Genomic DNA, 19,066 nt, shown 5'->3' with positions numbered 1-19,066 from the left:
AGAATACTCTGGCATGGCATCGGCCAAACTGTATGGCCTCGTAGGCCGCTACCATTTTTCCCATGCATTGATGAATCGACACTCTTGTTGGTTTCAGAATTTGTTTGACCATTCTCTGGATTTCCAGAGCCTTTTCTACTGGAAGAAATACCCTCTGTACTTCTGTGTCCAGTATCATCCCCAGAAAGGACAATCTTGTCGTCGGTTCCAATTGTGACTTTGGAAATGTATGATCCAACCGTGATGTTGAAGTACTGTCAGGGAGAGTGCAATGTTCTGCACCAACCTTTCCTTGGACCTCGCCTTTATCAGGAAATCGTCCAGGTAAGGAATTATATTGACTCCTTGTTGTCGAAGGAGGACCATCATCTCCGCCATCACCTTGGTGAACACCCTCGGTGCCGTGGAGAGTCCGAACGGCAACGTCTGAAATCGGTAATGACAATCCTGCACTGCGAATCTCAGATAAGTTTGATGCGGAGGATAAATGGGAACATGTAAGTAGGCATCTTTTATGTCCACTGACACCATGAATTCCCCCTCCTCCAGACTGGAAATTACTGCCCTCAGAGATTCCATATTGAACTTGAACCTTTTCAAATAGAGATTCAGATTTTTCAGGTTTAGAATCGGTCTGACCGAGCCGTCCGGCTTCGGAACTACAAATAGGCTTGAATAAAATCCTTCTCCTTGTTGTGACAAGGGAACCAGGACAATGACTTGATCCTGACACAATTTTTGTATTGCTGCTGTTACCACCTCCCTGTCCGGGATAGAAGCTGGTAAAAAAAAAAAAAAAAACGGCATGGGGGGAATGTCTTGAAACTCCAGTTTGTACCCTTGGGGCACTATGTGTACGACTCACGGGTCCAGGCCAGATTGAACCCAGAAATGACTGAAGAGTTTCAGACGTGCCCCCACCTGAGCGGACTCCCGCAAGGGAGCCCCAGCGTCATGCTGAAGATTCGGCAGGAACAGAGGTTGATTTCTGCTCCTGTGATCCTGGACACACTGTGGACTTTTTTCCTTTTCCCCTTCCTCTACCCGCAAAGAAAGGGGAACCTTTACCCTTTTTGTATTTATTGGGCCGAAAGGACTGCATCTGAGAGTGATGTGTCTTTTTCGCCGGTGCAGGAGCATAAGGCAAGAATGTCGACTTACCTGCGGTAGCCGCAAAAACTAAAGCATCCAGCCCATCTCCAAACAACGCCTCACCCTTGTACGGGAGAGCCTCCATATTCCTTTTGGAATCTGCGTCAGCATTCCATTGGCGAATCCACAACGCCCTCTGTGCTGAGATTGCCATGGTAGCGGCTCTTGATCCCAAGAGACCAATATCTTTCATGGCTTCTAGCATATACTGTACGCAGCAGCGTCTTTGATATGACCTAATGTTAGGAGTATCTCGTCTCTATCTATTATGTCAATTTCTGATGACAAGTTTTCTGACCACTTTTCAATAGCACTACTCACCCACGCACAGGCAATGGTAGGCCTGAGTAGTGTCCCATTGCCGCATAAATAGATTTCAACATACAGATGTATCCACATTTATCTTGACGGTTAATAGGATTAACTGTGACTGGCCAGTCAGACTTAATCCCCTGCTGTAATGACTTAATCCCCTGCTGTATTGTTCTCTGTATTGTATTGCAGTTGAGAACAATAGCTGAAGGGTTTATGCTAATAAATCATGTTGTGACTAGGCGCAGAAAACTACTCAAGATAACGGTTGATACATCTGTAGTCTCTAAATTGCGGTCTGCCGGCTTTTAGTGAAGCCGACCCAGGCGCAGGGAGAATCACCTTTTTTGTTAACAGTGACAGGGTGCTGTCTAAAACAGGGGGTGACTCCCACCTTTTCCTGTCCTCTGCTGGGAAAGGGTAAGCTACCTGAATTCTTTTAGGAATCTGAAATTTCTTTTCAGGGTTTGCCCAGACTCCCTCAAAGAGACTGTTCAGCTCATGAGATGGAGGAAAACACATTAATTTTCTTTTCTTTATAAAAGTAAGCCTTCTCCTGTGGTAAAGGAGGGGGTTCCGTAACTTGTAAGACCTCCTTTATAGCCATAATCATGTATTGAATGTTTTTCGCTAACTTTGGATCTATTCCCCTGGAATCACTAGTGTCGACATAGGAATCAGAGTCCGTGTCAGTATCAGTTTGTACTATTTGTGCAAACAACCTTTTATGTGACCCAGAGGGGTTCCCTGTGGATGAAAAAGCAGAACTATTAAAAATCACATCTTCCACGGATTTTCTCCAGGTTTCTGCATGAGACTCAGACTTATCCAATCTCTTACTGATATGATTCACACTATCACGTAATTCTTTCACCCATTCAGGCTCATGGTGTGCCGGCAGCACCACATTACAACTCTGTGTCCCTAAAATGGCTCCCTCAGGGGAAGAGCTCCCTGCCTCAGACATGTCACACACGTGCACAAACACACAACAGATACTCCGGGGCTTATAGGGGACAGACCCACAGTAAAATCTGTCAGAAGGACACAGAAAAGGACTTGCCAACTCACAACTCAGCGCCAATGACTAAAATCCCTGTGTCATGTAAAATGTCCACAGAAACCTGTAGCGCTTTTACAATGCCAAATAGTATAATTGAGCACAAATTTACACTCTGTCCCCTCTTATTTGCACCCTGATACTTGATTCAGAAGTGGAGGAGGACCAGCGTTTCTTCCCCTGCAGCTTGCCTGGAGAAAATGGCGCTGAGCAGTGTGCTGGCTGACTGAGGAGGAAGCCCCGCCCCCTGTAATGGCGCGTTTCCCCTCAGAAATTATCACAACACTTTTTATACTGGCGGGGGTGTAGGACTGTGCTCTCCATAACACAGCTCTCCATAACACAGCGCTCAGCAGGGCGCGCCGCGCGGCGCCCCCCCCCCCCCCCCGGCGTCCTGCTGAGCGCTGTGTTATGGAGAGCATGTTCGCGCTGCGTTCCCGCCCGCTGCACGGTACCTTGAGCCGTCACGATGACCGGAGGTCCCACTTGCAAATCTCCGGTAATATTACTCACCAGTCTTCTGACTTCTGGCTCTGTTAGGGGGGTGACGGCATGGTGTGAGCGCATAGCCGCAGCTAGTGTTCAGTACCCTTTAGGAGCTAATGGTGTCCTGTCAGCAAGAAACAGAGCCATGAAACTATTCAGGAAGTTGGTTCCTACTTCTCCCCCTAAGTCCCACAAAGCAGGGAGACTGTTGCCAGCAGTCTCCCTGAAAATAAAAAACCTAACAAAGTCTTTTAGTGAAACTCAGTAGAGCTCCACTAGAGTGCGACCAGTCTGCCTGGGCAAATTTTCTAAACTGAGGTCTGGAGGAGGGGCATAGTGGGAGGAGCCAGTTCACACTCTGAAAAAGTCTTAAAGTGCCCATGTCTCCTGCGGAACCGTCTATACCCCATGGTACTGAAGTGGACCCCAGCATCCTCTTGGACGTATGAGAAATTCTACTTATAAATAGCGCTATTCTCCCAAGTGATGACAGGGGTAAGTCTAACCAAATATACAATTGAGACAGTATTTTCCTGACAATAGGGGAACAATATAATACTTCAATCTGTGTTTAAAGCAAATCAATATTTTATATGTGGCACACTTATACCAGCCAATTTTTACGCAGTAATTTAGGGTTGAGCTAGAACCAAGGGTGTAAGCAGTACTTTGTGGGCCCCATAGCTACATATTGAAGGGGCCCCTGTCTCAATGCTTTTTGAGAGACAACTCTCCTCAGCGGTTATTTTATGCCCCATAATAGTTTCCTTATTAATTTTCTGAACAATGGTAGTGCCCTAGTTGGGGGTAGACAGCAGATGGGGCAGTACTAGGGGCAAGGAAATGGTATAGGTAAATAGCTGCTGGGGCAGTATGATTAATGCCGAAAATCTCTTATGAACTTTAAATTTCCCAGTGGAAGTTATTTAAACATAAATGTATTATTTTGGGATGACAATGTTTGCCAAAAACAAGTAAACCAGATGGATATAGCCCTTACCTTACTTTTTGAGTGTTCCAAAGAGTACTCTAGAATAAAATAAAAAAAATAAAAAAAAGAAGTTGGTTGTATTTCCACATAGTAGGAGTGCATTTGTGAAAGTATTTTATGTTACACTGACTCTGGCATTAACAGTTTAATGTTGAAACTAATGGGCCCTACACACTGGGCGATAATACTGAAAGATATGAACGATCTCGGTCATTAATGAACAAGATACCGTTCATATCTTTCAGTGTGGAGGCACCAGAGATAAACGATGCGCGGCCCCGCGCTTGTTCAACGCTGGTGCCCCCTGCATGCAGGCCAATATGGACAATGTCGGCCATATTTGCCTGCACTGCTATGGAGCCGGGTGACAGGGGGAGTGAAGAAACTTGACTACACCTGTCACTGCCCCCCCGCCGCCTGGACGCCCGTATCCGACGTTGGGCAGCTCGGCGGCAGATCGCAAAGTGTGTAGGGCCCATAAGGCCCCCCATTTATCAACCCTTGGATAGTGATAAACAGCACAGTGATCAACTACCAACCAATCAGCTCCTAACTTCCATGTCACAGGATGTGTTTGAAAAATGACAATTAGGAGCTGGTTGGCTGGTACTTTATCACTGTGCAATTTATCACTTTTTAAGGCTTGATAAATCTGGGCCAAAGTTTAGCACAAACGAAGACTTCATTAACTGCTTCACAGTTTAACAGATGATACCTATTTTATGTGTCCTGCGGGCCCCATCCTTGGATCCATCACAAATCCGCTGCAACTCACACTTGCCATCTATCTGTCTTAGAAACCACTTCAACCAAAATCTAAAGTAGTTGCTGTAGAGATACTGCCAGATGTAATTTAGCATCCTACAACAGAAAACAAAAAAGCAATTCCTGATTAGAGCTTGCAGACAAACATTTATAGAGGCCTATTCCAATTTGCCTACAAAATGTAAGGATTTGACACACCACAAGTTATCAAACATTACTTATATTATTTATCCACAAACAGTGTTAACAGTTACAATTCTGAATATAAATAGTTACCAATTGTCTTAAGGGGGGTACACACAGAGCGATAATCTAAGCAATTAGAGATGAGCGGGTTCGGTTTCTCTGAATCCGAACCCGCACGAACTTCATGTTTTTTTTCACGGGTCCGAGCGACTCGGATCTTCCCGCCTTGCTCGGTTAACCCGAGCGCGCCCGAACGTCATCATGACGCTGTCGGATTCTCGCGAGACTCGGATTCTATATAAGGAGCCGCGCGTCGCCGCCATTTTTACACGTGCATTGAGATTGATAGGGAGAGGACGTGGCTGGCGTCCTCTCCATTTAGATTAGGAGAGAGAGAGAGAGATTGACCTGAGGCTGATACTGTAGAAGAGAGTGCAGAGTTTAGTGACTGACCACAGTGACCACCAGCAGTGCAGTTGTTTTATTTAATATATCCGTTCTCTGCCTGAAAAAAACGGTACACACAGTGACTCAGTCACATACCATATCTGTGTGCACTGCTCAGCCCAGTGTGCTGCATGCCTGCATCATCTATGTATATATTATATATCTGACTGTGCTCAGCTCACACAGCTTATAATTGTGGGGGAGACTGGGGAGCACTGCAGTGCCAGTTATAGGTTATAGCAGGAGCCAGGAGTACAAGACAGTCACATACAATATCTGTGTGCACTGCTCAGCCCAGTGTGCTGCATCATCTATGTATATATTATATATCTGACTGTGCTCAGCTCACACAGCTTATAATTGTGGGGGAGACTGGGGAGCACTGCAGTGCCAGTTATAGGTTATAGCAGGAGCCAGGAGTACATATTATATTAAAATTAAACAGTGCACACTTTTGCTGCAGGAGTGCCACTGCCAGTGTGACTGACCAGTGACCTGACCACACTGACCACCAGTATAGTTAGTAGTATACTATATTGTGATTGCCTGAAAAAGTTAAACACTCGTCGTGTGACTTCACTTGTGTGGTGTTTTTTTTTTTATTCTATAAAAAACTCATTCTGCTGACAGACAGTGTCCAGCAGGTCCGTCATTATATAATATATATACCTGTCCGGCTGCAGTAGTGATATATATATATTTTTTATATCATTATTTATCATCCAGTCGCAGCAGACACAGTACGGTAGTTCACGGCTGTAGCTACCTCTGTGTCGGCACTCAGCAGTCCATCCATAATTGTATACCACCTACCCGTGGTTTTTTTTTCTTTCTTCTTTATACATACATACTACTACATCTCTTTATCAACCAGTCTATATTAGCAGCAGACACAGTACAGTACGGTAGTTCACGGCTGTGGCTACCTCTGTGTCGGCACTCGGCAGTCCGTCCATAATTGTATACCACCTAACCGTGGTTTTTTTTTCTTTCTTCTTTATACATACATACTACGACATCTCTTTATCAACCAGTCTATATTAGCAGCAGACACAGTACAGTACGGTAGTTCACGGCTGTGGCTACCTCTGTGTCGGCACTCGGCAGTCCGTCCATAATTGTATACCACCTAACCGTGGTTTTTTTTTCTTTCTTCTTCATACATACATACTACGACATCTCTTTATCAACCAGTCTATATTAGCAGCAGACACAGTACAGTACGGTAGTTCACGGCTGTGGCTACCTCTGTGTCGGCACTCGGCAGTCCGTCCATAATTGTATACCACCTAACCGTGGTTTTTTTTTCTTTCTTCTTCATACATACATACTACGACATCTCTTTATCAACCAGTCTATATTAGCAGCAGACACAGTACAGTACGGTAGTTTACGGCTGTGGCTACCTCTGTGTCGGCACTCGGCAGTCCGTCCATAATTGTATACCACCTACCCGTGGTTTTTTTTTCTTTCTTCTTTATACATACATACTACGACATCTCTTTATCAACCAGTCTATATTAGCAGCAGACACAGTACGGTAGTTCACGGCTGTAGCTACCTCTGTGTCGGCACTCGGCAGTCCGTCCATAATTGTATACTAGTATCCATCCATCTCCATTGTTTACCTGAGGTGCCTTTTAGTTGTGCCTATTAAAATATGGAGAACAAAAATGTTGAGGTTCCAAAATTAGGGAAAGATCAAGATCCACTTCCACCTCGTGCTGAAGCTGCTGCCACTAGTCATGGCCGAGACGATGAAATGCCAGCAACGTCGTCTGCCAAGGCCGATGCCCAATGTCATAGTACAGAGCATGTCAAATCCAAAACACCAAATATCAGTAAAAAAAGGACTCCAAAACCTAAAATAAAATTGTCGGAGGAGAAGCGTAAACTTGCCAATATGCCATTTACCACACGGAGTGGCAAGGAACGGCTGAGGCCCTGGCCTATGTTCATGGCTAGTGGTTCAGCTTCACATGAGGATGGAGGCACTCAGCCTCTCGCTAGAAAAATGAAAAGACTCAAGCTGGCAAAAGCAGTAGCACCGCAAAGAACTGTGCGTTCTTCGAAATCCCAAATCCACAAGGAGAGTCCAATTGTGTCGGTTGCGATGCCTGACCTTCCCAACACTGGACGTGAAGAGCATGCGCCTTCCACCATTTGCACGCCCCCTGCAAGTGCTGGAAGGAGCACCCGCAGTCCAGTTCCTGATAGTCAGATTGAAGATGTCAGTGTTGAAGTACACCAGGATGAGGAGGATATGGGTGTTGCTGGCGCTGGGGAGGAAATTGACCAGGAGGATTCTGATGGTGAGGTGGTTTGTTTAAGTCAGGCACCCGGGGAGACACCTGTTGTCCGTGGGAGGAATATGGCCGTTGACATGCCTGGTGAAAATACCAAAAAAATCAGCTCTTCGGTGTGAAACTATTTCAACAGAAATGCGGACAACAGGTGTCAAGCCGTGTGTTCCCTTTGTCAAGCTGTAATAAGTAGGGGTAAGGACGTTAACCACCTCGGAACATCCTCCCTTATACGTCACCTGCAGCGCATTCATAATAAGTCAGTGACAAGTTCAAAAACTTTGGGTGACAGCGGAAGCAGTCCACTGACCAGTAAATCCCTTCCTCTTGTAACCAAGCTCACGCAAACCACCCCACCAACTCCCTCAGTGTCAATTTCCTCCTTCCCCAGGAATGCCAATAGTCCTGCAGGCAATGTCACTGGCAATTCTGACGAGTCCTCTCCTGCCTGGGATTCCTCCGATGCATCCTTGCGTGTAACGCCTACTGCTGCTGGCGCTGCTGTTGTTGCTGCTGGGAGTCGATGGTCATCCCAGAGGGGAAGTCGTAAGCCCACTTGTACTACTTCCAGTAAGCAATTGACTGTTCAACAGTCCTTTGCGAGGAAGATGAAATATCACAGCAGTCATCCTGCTGCAAAGCGGATAACTGAGGCCTTGACAACTATGTTGGTGTTAGACGTGCGTCCGGTATCCGCCGTTAGTTCACAGGGAACTAGACAATTTATTGAGGCAGTGTGCCCCCGTTACCAAATACCATCTAGGTTCCACTTCTCTAGGCAGGCGATACCGAGAATGTACACGGACGTCAGAAAAAGACTCACCAGTGTCCTAAAAAATGCAGTTGTACCCAATGTCCACTTAACCACGGACATGTGGACAAGTGGAGCAGGGCAGGGTCAGGACTATATGACTGTGACAGCCCACTGGGTAGATGTATGGACTCCCGCCGCAAGAACAGCAGCGGCGGCACCAGTAGCAGCATCTCGCAAACGCCAACTCTTTCCTAGGCAGGCTACGCTTTGTATCACCGGTTTCCAGAATAAGCACACAGCTGAAAACCTCTTACGGCAACTGAGGAAGATCATCGCGGAATGGCTTACCCCAATTGGACTCTCCTGTGGATTTGTGGCATCGGACAACGCCAGCAATATTGTGTGTGCATTAAATATGGGCAAATTCCAGCACGTCCCATGTTTTGCACATACCTTGAATTTGGTGGTGCAGAATTATTTAAAAAACGACAGGGGCGTGCAAGAGATGCTGTCGGTGGCCAGAAAAATTGCGGGACACTTTCGGCGTACAGGCACCACGTACAGAAGACTGGAGCACCACCAAAAACTACTGAACCTGCCCTGCCATCATCTGAAGCAAGAAGTGGTAACGAGGTGGAATTCAACCCTCTATATGCTTCAGAGGTTGGAGGAGCAGCAAAAGGCCATTCAAGCCTATACAATTGAGCACGATATAGGAGGTGAAATGCACCTGTCTCAAGCGCAGTGGAGAATGATTTCAACGTTGTGCAAGGTTCTGATGCCCTTTGAACTTGCCACACGTGAAGTCAGTTCAGACACTGCAAGCCTGAGTCAGGTCATTCCCCTCATCAGGCTTTTGCAGAAGAAGCTGGAGACATTGAAGGAGGAGCTAACACGGAGCGATTCCGCAAGGCATGTGGGACTTGTGGATGGAGCCCTTAATTCGCTTAACAAGGATTCACGGGTGGTCAATCTGTTGAAATCAGAGCACTACATTTTGGCCACCGTGCTCGATCCTAGATTTAAAGCCTACCTTGGATCTCTCTTTCCGGCAGACACAAGTCTGCTGGGGTTGAAAGACCTGCTGGTGAGAAAATTGTCAAGTCAAGCGGAACGCGACCTGTCAACATCTCCTCCTTCACATTCTCCCGCAACTGGGGGTGCGAGGAAAAGGCTCAGAATTCCGAGCCCACCCGCTGGCGGTGATGCAGGGCAGTCTGGAGCGACTGCTGATGCTGACATCTGGTCCGGACTGAAGGACCTGACAACGATTACGGACATGTCGTCTACTGTCACTGCATATGATTCTCTCACCATTGAAAGAATGGTGGAGGATTATATGAGTGACCGCATCCAAGTAGGCACGTCACACAGTCCATACTTATACTGGCAGGAAAAAGAGGCAATTTGGAGGCCATTGCACAAACTGGCTTTATTCTACCTAAGTTGCCCTCCCACAAGTGTGTACTCCGAAAGAGTGTTTAGTGCCGCCGCTCACCTTGTCAGCAATCGGCGTACGAGGTTACATCCAGAAAATGTGGAGAAGATGATGTTCATTAAAATGAATTATAATCAATTCCTCCGCGGAGACATTGACCAGCAGCAATTGCCTCCACAAAGTACACAGGGAGCTGAGATGGTGGATTCCAGTGGGGACGAATTGATAATCTGTGAGGAGGGGGATGTACACGGTGATATATCGGAGGGTGATGATGAGGTGGACATCTTGCCTCTGTAGAGCCAGTTTGTGCAAGGAGAGATTAATTGCTTCTTTTTTGGGGGGGGTCCAAACCAACCCGTCATATCAGTCACAGTCGTGTGGCAGACCCTGTCACTGAAATGATGGGTTGGTTAAAGTGTGCATGTCCTGTTTTGTTTATACAACATAAGGGTGGGTGGGAGGGCCCAAGGACAATTCCATCTTGCACCTCTTTTTTCTTTTATTTTTCTTTGCGTCATGTGCTGTTTGGGGAGGGTTTTTTGGAAGGGACATCCTGCGTGACACTGCAGTGCCACTCCTAAATGGGCCCGGTGTTTGTGTCGGCCACTAGGGTCGCTAATCTTACTCACGCAGTCAGCTACCTCATTGCGCCTCTTTTTTTCTTTGCGTCATGTGCTGATTGGGGAGGGTTTTTTGGAAGGGACATCCTGCGTGACACTGCAGTGCCACTCCTAAATGGGCCCGGTGTTTGTGTCGGCCACTAGGGCCGCTAATCTTACTCACACAGTCAGCTACCTCATTGCGCCTCTTTTTTTCTTTGCGTCATGTGCTGATTGGGGAGGGTTTTTTGGAAGGGACATCCTGCGTGACACTGCAGTGCCACTCCTAAATGGGCCCGGTGTTTGTGTCGGCCACTAGGGTCGCTTATCTTACTCACACAGTCAGCTACCTCATTGCGCCTCTTTTTTTCTTTGCGTCATGTGCTGATTGGGGAGGGTTTTTTGGAAGGGACATCCTGCGTGACACTGCAGTGCCACTCCTAGATGGGCCAGGTGTTTGTGTCGGCCACTAGTGTCGCTTAGCTTAGTCATCCAGCGACCTTGGTGCAAATTTTAGGACTAAAAATAATATTGTGAGGTGTGAGGTATTCAGAATAGACTGAAAATGAGTGGAAATTATGGTTTTTGAGGTTAATAATAATATGGGATCAAAATGACCCCCAAATTCTATGATTTAAGCTGTTTTTTAGTGTTTTTTTAAAAAAACACCCGAATCCAAAACACACCCGAATCCGACAAAAAAAATTCGGTGAGGTTTTGCCAAAACGCGGTCGAACCCAAAACACGGCCGCGGAACCGAACCCAAAACCAAAACACAAAACCCGAAAAATTTCAGGCGCTCATCTCTATAAGCAATCTGACAAGATTGCTTAGATTTTCAGCAAGATCGCTCCGTGTGTAGCCCTAACAGCGATAGCGATGCGCAGCCCCGCGCATCGCTATCGCTGCTGCTAGATTGGCCTGCATGCAGACCAATCTAGCGGGTCGCTCACTTCACCAGCTGGGTGAAGTGAGCGCCCCCCCCCCCCCCCCCGTCTCCCCCCGCACGCTCAGCACAGATCGCGCTGTGCTGAGCGCCGGGAGAGATGTGTGCTGAGCGGTTCGCTCAGCACACATCTCTCCAGCATCGGGCCGTGAGTACTGGCCTTTAAGCTCTGTACACAAGAACTAATCACACACACGGTGTAGGTTACTGTGTGTTAGTATTGTAAAAATAAGATTTTAAACCTACCGGTAAATCTTTTTCTCCTAGTCCGTAGAGGATGCTGGGGACTCCGTAAGGACCATGGGGAATAGAAGGGCTCCGCATGAGACATGGGCACTAAAAAGAACTTTAGATATGGGTGTGCACTGGCTCCTCCCTCTATGCCCCTCCTCCAGACCTCAGTTAGAGAAACTGTGCCCAGAGGAGACGGACAGTACGAGGAAAGGATTTTTGTTAATCTAAGGGCAAGATTCATACCAGCCCACACCATCCACACCGTATAACCTGGATATACGAACCAGTCAACAGTATGAAACAAACCAGCATCAGCCCGAGACTGATCAAAACTGTAACATAACCCTTATGTAAGCAATAACTATATACAAGTCTTGCAGAATGTAGTCCGCACTGGGACGGGCGCCCAGCATCCTCTACGGACTAGGAGAAAAAGATTTACAGTTAGGCTTAAAATCTTATTTTCTCTTACGTCCTAGAGGATGCTGGGGACTCCGTAAGGACCATGGGCATTATACCAAAGCTCCAAAACGGGCGGGAGAGTGCGGATGACTCTGCAGCACCGATTGAGCAAACATGAGGTCCTCATCAGCCAGGGTATCAAACTTGTAGAACTTTGCAAAGGTGTTTGAACCCGACCAAGTCGCCGCTCGGCAAAGCTGTAATGCCGAGACCCCTCGGGCAGCCGCCCAAGAAGAGCCCACCTTCCTAGTGGAATGGGCCCTTTACCGAATTTGGTACCGGCAATCCAGCCGTAGAATGAGCCTGCTGAATCGTGTTACAGATCCAGCGAGCAATAGTCTGCTTAGAAGCAGGAGCACCAACCTTGTTGGCTGCATACCGGACAAACAGAGCCTCTGTTTTCCTCACCCTAGCCGTTCTGGCTACATAAATTTTCAATGTCCTGACCACATCAAGGGATTCAGAATCCTCCAAGTCCCGCGTAGCCACAGGCACCACAATAGGTTGGTTTATATGAAAAGATGAAACCACCTTGGGCAAAAATTGAGGACGAGTCCGCAACTCTGCTCTATCCACATGGAAAACCAGATAGGGGCTTTTGTGAGATAAAGCCGCCAATTCAGACACTCGCCTTGCCGATGCAAAGGCCAACAACACGACCACTTTCCAAGTGAGATACTTAAATTCCACCATTTAAAGAGGTTCAAACCAGTGAGACTTATGGAAACGTAACACCAAATTAAGGTCCCAGGGTGCCACTGGAGGCACAAAAGGAGGCTGGATATGCAGCACTCCCTTCACAAAAGTCTGTACTTCCGGAAGAGAAGCCAATTCCTTCTGAAAGAAAATGGATAGGGCCAAAATCTGAACCTTAATGGAGCCTAATTTTAGGCCCAAATTCACTCCAGTCTGTAGGAAGTGAAGGAACCGGCCCAGATGGAAATCCTCCGGAGGAGCATTCCTGGACTCACACCAGGAGACATACTTCCTCCAAATACGGTGATAATGTTTTGCTGTCACGTCCTTCCGAGCCTTTATCAGAGTAGGAATGACCTCATCCGGAATGCCCTTTTCCGCTAGGATCCGGCGTTCAACCGCCATGCCGTCAAACGCAGCCGCGGTGAGTCTTGGAATAGACAGGGCCCCTGTTGTAACAGGTCCTCTCTGAGAGGAAAAGGACACGGATCTTCTGTGAGCATTTCCTGCAGATCCGGATACCAGGCCCTTCGAGGCCAATCTGGAACAATGAGAATTGTCTGTACTCCTCTTCGTCTTATGATTCTCAAAATCTTGGAGATGAGAGGAAGAGGAGGAAACACATAGACCGACTGGAACACCCACGGTGTCACCAGGGCGTCCACTGCTACCGCCTGAGGGTCCCTTGACCTGGCGCAATACCTCGGTAGCTTTTTGTTGAGGCGTGACGCCATCATGTCTATCTGAGGCAGTCCCCACTGACTTGCAATCTCTGCGAAGACTTCCTGATGAAGTCCCCACTCTCCTGGATGTAGATCGTGTCTGCTGAGGAAGTCTGCTTCCCAGTTGTCCACTCCCGGAATAAAGACTGCTGTCAGAGCGCTAACATGATTTTCCGCACAGCAAAGAATCCTGGTGGCTTCTGCCATTGCCACTCTGCTCTTTGTTCCGCCTTGGCGGTTTACATGAGCCACTGCGGTGATGTTGTCTGACTGAATCAGAACCGGTAGGTCGCAAAGGAAAGACTCCGCTTGACGAAGGCCGTTGTATATGGCCCTCAATTCCAGTACGTTGATGTGAAGACAAGCCTCCTGGCTTGACCAGAGACCCTGGAAGTTTCTCCCCTGTGTGACTGCTCCCCAACCCCGGAGGCTCGCGTCCGTGGTTACCAGAACCCAGTCCTGAATGCCGAACCTGCGACCCTCCAGAAGGTGAGCACTCTGCACCCACAACAGGAGAGATACCTTGGCCTTGGGGGACAGGGTGATCATCTGATGAATCTGTAGATGAGACCCGGACCACTTGTCCAGAAGGTCCATTTGAAAAGTTCTCGCATGGAACCTGTCGAATGGAATGGCCTCGTAAGTCGCCACCATCTTTCCCAGAACTCTAGTGCAGTGATGCACCGACACCCTCTTTGGCTTCAATTGGTCCTTGACCAAAGACACAAGTTCTTGGGCCTTTTCCGTCGGAAGATAAACCCTTTTCTGGTCTGTATCCAGAACCATGCCTAAGTAAGGCATACGAGTCGTTGGAACCAACTGTGACTTCGGGATATTGAGAATCCAGCCGTGCTGTTGCAACACCCTCAGGGAGAGGGATACGCTGTTCAGTAACTGTTCTCTCGATCTCGCTTTTATTAGGAGATCATCCAAGTACAGGATAATTGTGACACCCTGCTTGCGCAGGAGCACCATCATTTCCGCCATTACCTTGGTGAAAATTCTCGGTGCCGTGGAAAGCCCAAACGGCAACGACTGAAATTGGTAATGACAATCCTGTACAGCAAATCTCAGGAACGCCTGATGCGGATATATGGGGACATGAAGGTATGCATCCTGGACAGCATCTTTAATATGACCCAGGGTCAATAAAATGGTTTCCTTATCCAGCGTATCTATATCAGCAGATAAGGTATCTGTCCACGCTGCTACAGCGCTGCAAACGCAAGCCGACGGTATCGCCGGTCTGAGTAAGGTACCAGTATGTGTGTAAATAGACTTCAAGGTAGTCTCCTGCCTGCGATCAGCAGGATCCTTGAGGGTTGCTGTATCTTGAGATGGCAGCGCTACCTTTTTGGATAAACGAGTCAACGCTTTATCCACCCTCGGGGAGGATTCCCACCGTATCCTGTCCTTAGTCGGGAACGGATACGCCATAAGAATCCTTTTGGGAATCTGCAGCTTTTTGTCTGGAGATTCCCAAGCCTTTTCAAATAATTCGTTCAGCTCGTGAAATGTGGAAAGGTTACCTCAGGTTTCTTTTCCTTATACATGCGCACCCTCGTGTCAGGGACAGAGGGGTCATCTGTGATATGCAACACCTCTTTTATTGCAATGATCATATAATGAATACTTTTCGCCTATTTTGGCTGCAACTTTGCATCATCGTAGTCGACACTGGAGTCAGAATCCGTGTCGGTATCAGTGGTGTCTACTATTTGGGATAGTGGGCGCTTGTGAGACCCAGAAGGTCCCTGCGACATAGTGAAAGGCAGGGTTCGACTCCCTGTACACTCCCTGGACTCAGCTTTGTCCAACCTTTTGTGCAATAAATTCACATTTGCATTTAAAACATTCCACATATCCAACCAGTCAAGTGTCGGCGTTGCCGATGGAGACACCACACTCATTTGCTTCACCTCCTCCCTAAAAGAGCCTTCCGCTTCAGACATGCCGACACACGCGTACCGACACACCACACACTCAGGGAATTCTCTATCTGGAGACAGTTCCCCACAAGACCCTTTGGAGAGACAGAGAGAGAGTATGCCAGCACACACCCAGCGCCAATGACCCAGGGGAAAAAATTACCCAGATAGCGCTTTTAATATATATATATATATATATAAAACCCTGCGCCAAATTATGTGCCCCCCCCCCCTTCTTCTTTCAAACCCTCTGTCACCGTGTTCAGCAGGGGAGAGTCCGGGGAGCCAGCTTCTCAGCGGTGCTGTGGAGAAAATGGCGCTGGTGAGTGCTGAGGATCAAGCTCCGCCCCCTCAGCGGCGGGCTTCGGTCCCGCGATTTAATTAAAAAACTGGCGGGGGATCTCATATATAATGTAGAGCCCATATATGCCCTGATTTTGCCAGACCGGAGGTTTAATTGCTGCCCAGGGCGCCCCCCCTGCACCCTGCACCCTTACAGTGCCTGCCGTGTGTGTGTTGTGCGGGAGCAATGGCGCGCAGCGTTACCTCAGTGAAGATCCAAAGTCTTCTGCCGCCTCTGAAGTCTTCTTTCTTCTCATACTCACCCGGCTTCTATCTTCCGGCTCTGTGAGGAGGACGGCGGCGCGGCTCCGGGACGAACAGCTAGGAGAGACCTGCGTTCCGACTCCCTCTGGAGCTAATGGTGTCCAGTAGCCTAAGAAGCAGAGCCTAGCAGTTAAGTAGGTCTGCTTCTCTCCCCTCAGTCCCTCGATGCAGGGAGTCTGTTGCCAGCAGGCTCCCTGAAAATAAAAAACCTAACAAAATCACTTTCTTTCAGGAAACTCAGGAGAGCTCCCTGTAATGCACCCAGTCTCCTCTGGGCACAGGATCAAACTGAGGTCTGGAGGAGGGGCATAGAGGGAGGAGCCAGTGCACACCCATATCTAAAGTTCTTTTTAGTGCCCATGTCTCCTGCGGAGCCCGTCTATTCCCCATGGTCCTTACGGAGTTCCCAGCATCCTCTAGGACGTAAGAGAAATAGGATTTTAATTACCTACCGGTAAAGCTTTTTCTCGTAGTCCGTAGAGGATGCTGGGGTTCCAATTAGTACCATGGGGTATAGACGGGTCCACTAGGAGCCATGGGCACTTTAAGAGTTTACTAGTGTGGGCTGGCTCCTCCCTCTATGCCCCTCCTACCAGACTCAGTCTAGAAACTGTGCCCGAGGAGACGGTCATACTTCGAGAGAAGGAAATACACAGATAGTGGTGAGATTCACACCAGCTCACAGGTACAACAAAAGGAAAGCCAAGCTATCCAAACTGAAATGATTCAGCTACGACTAAACCAATACTTAACCAAGTAACAATGCAGGAATACGAAGCACTGGGCAGGCACCCATCATCCTCTACGGACTACGGCCTAGAGGATGCTGGGGTTCCAATTAGTACCATGGGGATGTACCGAAGCTCCCAGTACGGGAGGGAGAGTGCTGTGGTTACTGCAGAACAGATTGGCCTCTGAGGACCTAAAGTTTGGTCAAAGTATCGAACTTGTAGAAATTAGCAAACGTGTTCGACCCTGACCAAGTAGCTGCACGGCAAAGCTGTAAAGCCGAGACACCCAGGGCAGCCGCCCAGGAAGAACCCACTTTACGAGTAGAGTGGGCCTTAAACGATTTTGGACACGGCAAGCCTGCCGTAGAATAAGCATGCTGGATAGTAAGCCTGATCCAGCGAAAAATAGTCTGCTTAAAAGCAGGACACCCAATCTTGTTGGGATCATAAAGGACAACTACTGAATACGACTTCCTGTGACGAGAATTTCTCTCCACATAAATGTTCAAAGCCTTCACAACATCCAAGGACTTTGAGGTAACTGAGGAGTCAGTAGCCACTGGCACCACAATAGGTTGGTTGATATGAAAAGCAGACAACCTTTGGAAGAAATTGCTGACGCGTTCTGAGCTCAGCGCTATCCTCATGGAAAATCAAGTAGGGGCTCTTGCATGACAAGGCCCCCAATTTCCGACACACGTCTAGCAGATGTTAATGCCAACAGTGTGACTGCCTTCTAAGTAAGAAACTTTACATCCACCTCCTGTAAAGGCTCGAACCAATCCGATTGCAGGAACTGCAGCGCCGCATTAAGATCCCAAGGTGCCGTAGGAGGAACAAAGGGTGGTTGGATGTGCAGAACCCCTTTCAAAAAGGTCTGAACCTCCGGGAGGGAAGTCAACTGTTACTGGAAGAAAATGGATAGGGCCGAAATCTGGACCTTTGCGGATCCCAACCTTACTTTCCAAGTACGATGGTAATGTTTAGACTTTACTTCCTTCCTAGCCTGTATCAGGGTACGAATGACCTTGATCGGAATGCCCTTCTGAGCTAAGATCTGGCGTTCAACCTCTATGCCGTCGAACATAGCCGCGCGTAAGTCTTGATAGGCGAACGGCCCCTGATGTAGAAGGTCCTCGCGAAGAGGAAGAGGCCTCGGATACTCCAGCAGTAATTCCAGAAGATCCGCTTATAAAGCCCTTCTTGGCCAGTCTGGAGCAATGAAGTCTATCTGAGGTACACCCCATCAGCTTGTCACCTCTGCGAACACCTCCGGATGGAGACCTCATTTTCCTGGATGGAGATCGTGTCTGCTGAGGAAATCCGCTTCCCAGTTGTCCAATCCCGGAATGAAGATTGCTGACAGCGCCCCCCGGATTCTTGTTACCTCTGACATTGCCACATTGCTCTTCGTTCCGCCCTGTCGGTACATTGTCCGACTGAACCTGAATGGCCTGATCTTGTAAAAGATGTGCCACTTGTAGAAGGCCATTGTATATGGCCCTTAGTTCCAGAATGTTTATCGGAAGGATGGATTCCAGACTTGACCACTTTCCTTGGAAATTTTCCCCTTGGGTGACTGCTCCCCAACCTCTGAGAATTGCATCCATGGTTAGAAGGATCCAGTTCTGAATCCCGAACCTGCAGCCCTCAAGTAGGTGAAAAGTTTGCAGCCACCAGAGGAGTGAAATTCTGGCTTCTGGTGACAGGCGTATCCGCTGGTGCATGTGAAGATGTGATCCCAACCATTTGTCTAGGAGACCCAGCTGGAAGGACCTTGCATGGAATCTTCCGTACTGCAGAGCCTCGTAGGAGGCTACCATCTTCCCCAGAAGGCGAATACACTGATGAACCAATACCTGGGCTGGCTTCAGGACATCCTGTACCATTGATTGGATCACCAACGCTTTCTCCACCGGTAGGAACAGCCTCTGCACTTCCGTGTCGAGTATCATCCCCAGGAAAGGCAGTCTCCTTGTCGGCTCCAAATGTGATTTTGGAAGGTTCAGGATCCACACATGATCCTGGAGTAGTCGAGTTGAGAGAGCAATACTCTGTAACAACCTCTTCCTGGAAGATGCTTTTATCACCAGATCGTCCAGATATGGAATTATGTTCACTACCTGCCTGCAGAGGAGTAGCATCATCTCTGCAATGACCCTGGTGAACACCGTTGGTGCTGTCGAGAGACCAAATGACAGTGCCTGGAACTGATAGTGACAGTCCAGTAGCACAAATCTGAGAT

At 48.1% G+C, this 19,066-nt stretch overlaps 1 protein-coding gene across 2 annotated transcripts in view; it reads right to left on the bottom strand.

The window, feature by feature from the left end:
* The window catches only part of ELMOD2 (ELMO domain containing 2), a 142,636-nt gene that overhangs the window by 115,073 nt on the left and 8,497 nt on the right, over window positions 1-19,066 (bottom strand). For both annotated transcript variants that reach the window (XM_063920379.1, XM_063920380.1), the window contains exons 2-3: window positions 4,717-4,862; window positions 4,011-4,039 (exon numbers count right to left, since the gene is read on the bottom strand). In XM_063920379.1, the coding sequence (XP_063776449.1) occupies window positions 4,011-4,039; window positions 4,717-4,861 (174 nt within the window). In that variant the 5' untranslated portion in view covers window position 4,862. The remainder of the gene's footprint in view (window positions 1-4,010; window positions 4,040-4,716; window positions 4,863-19,066) is intronic.

Source organism: Pseudophryne corroboree, chromosome 1, assembly GCF_028390025.1.
Source record: "Pseudophryne corroboree isolate aPseCor3 chromosome 1, aPseCor3.hap2, whole genome shotgun sequence".
Lineage (NCBI taxonomy): Eukaryota > Metazoa > Chordata > Amphibia > Anura > Myobatrachidae > Pseudophryne > Pseudophryne corroboree.
This window is presented reverse-complemented; position numbering and strand designations above follow the sequence as displayed.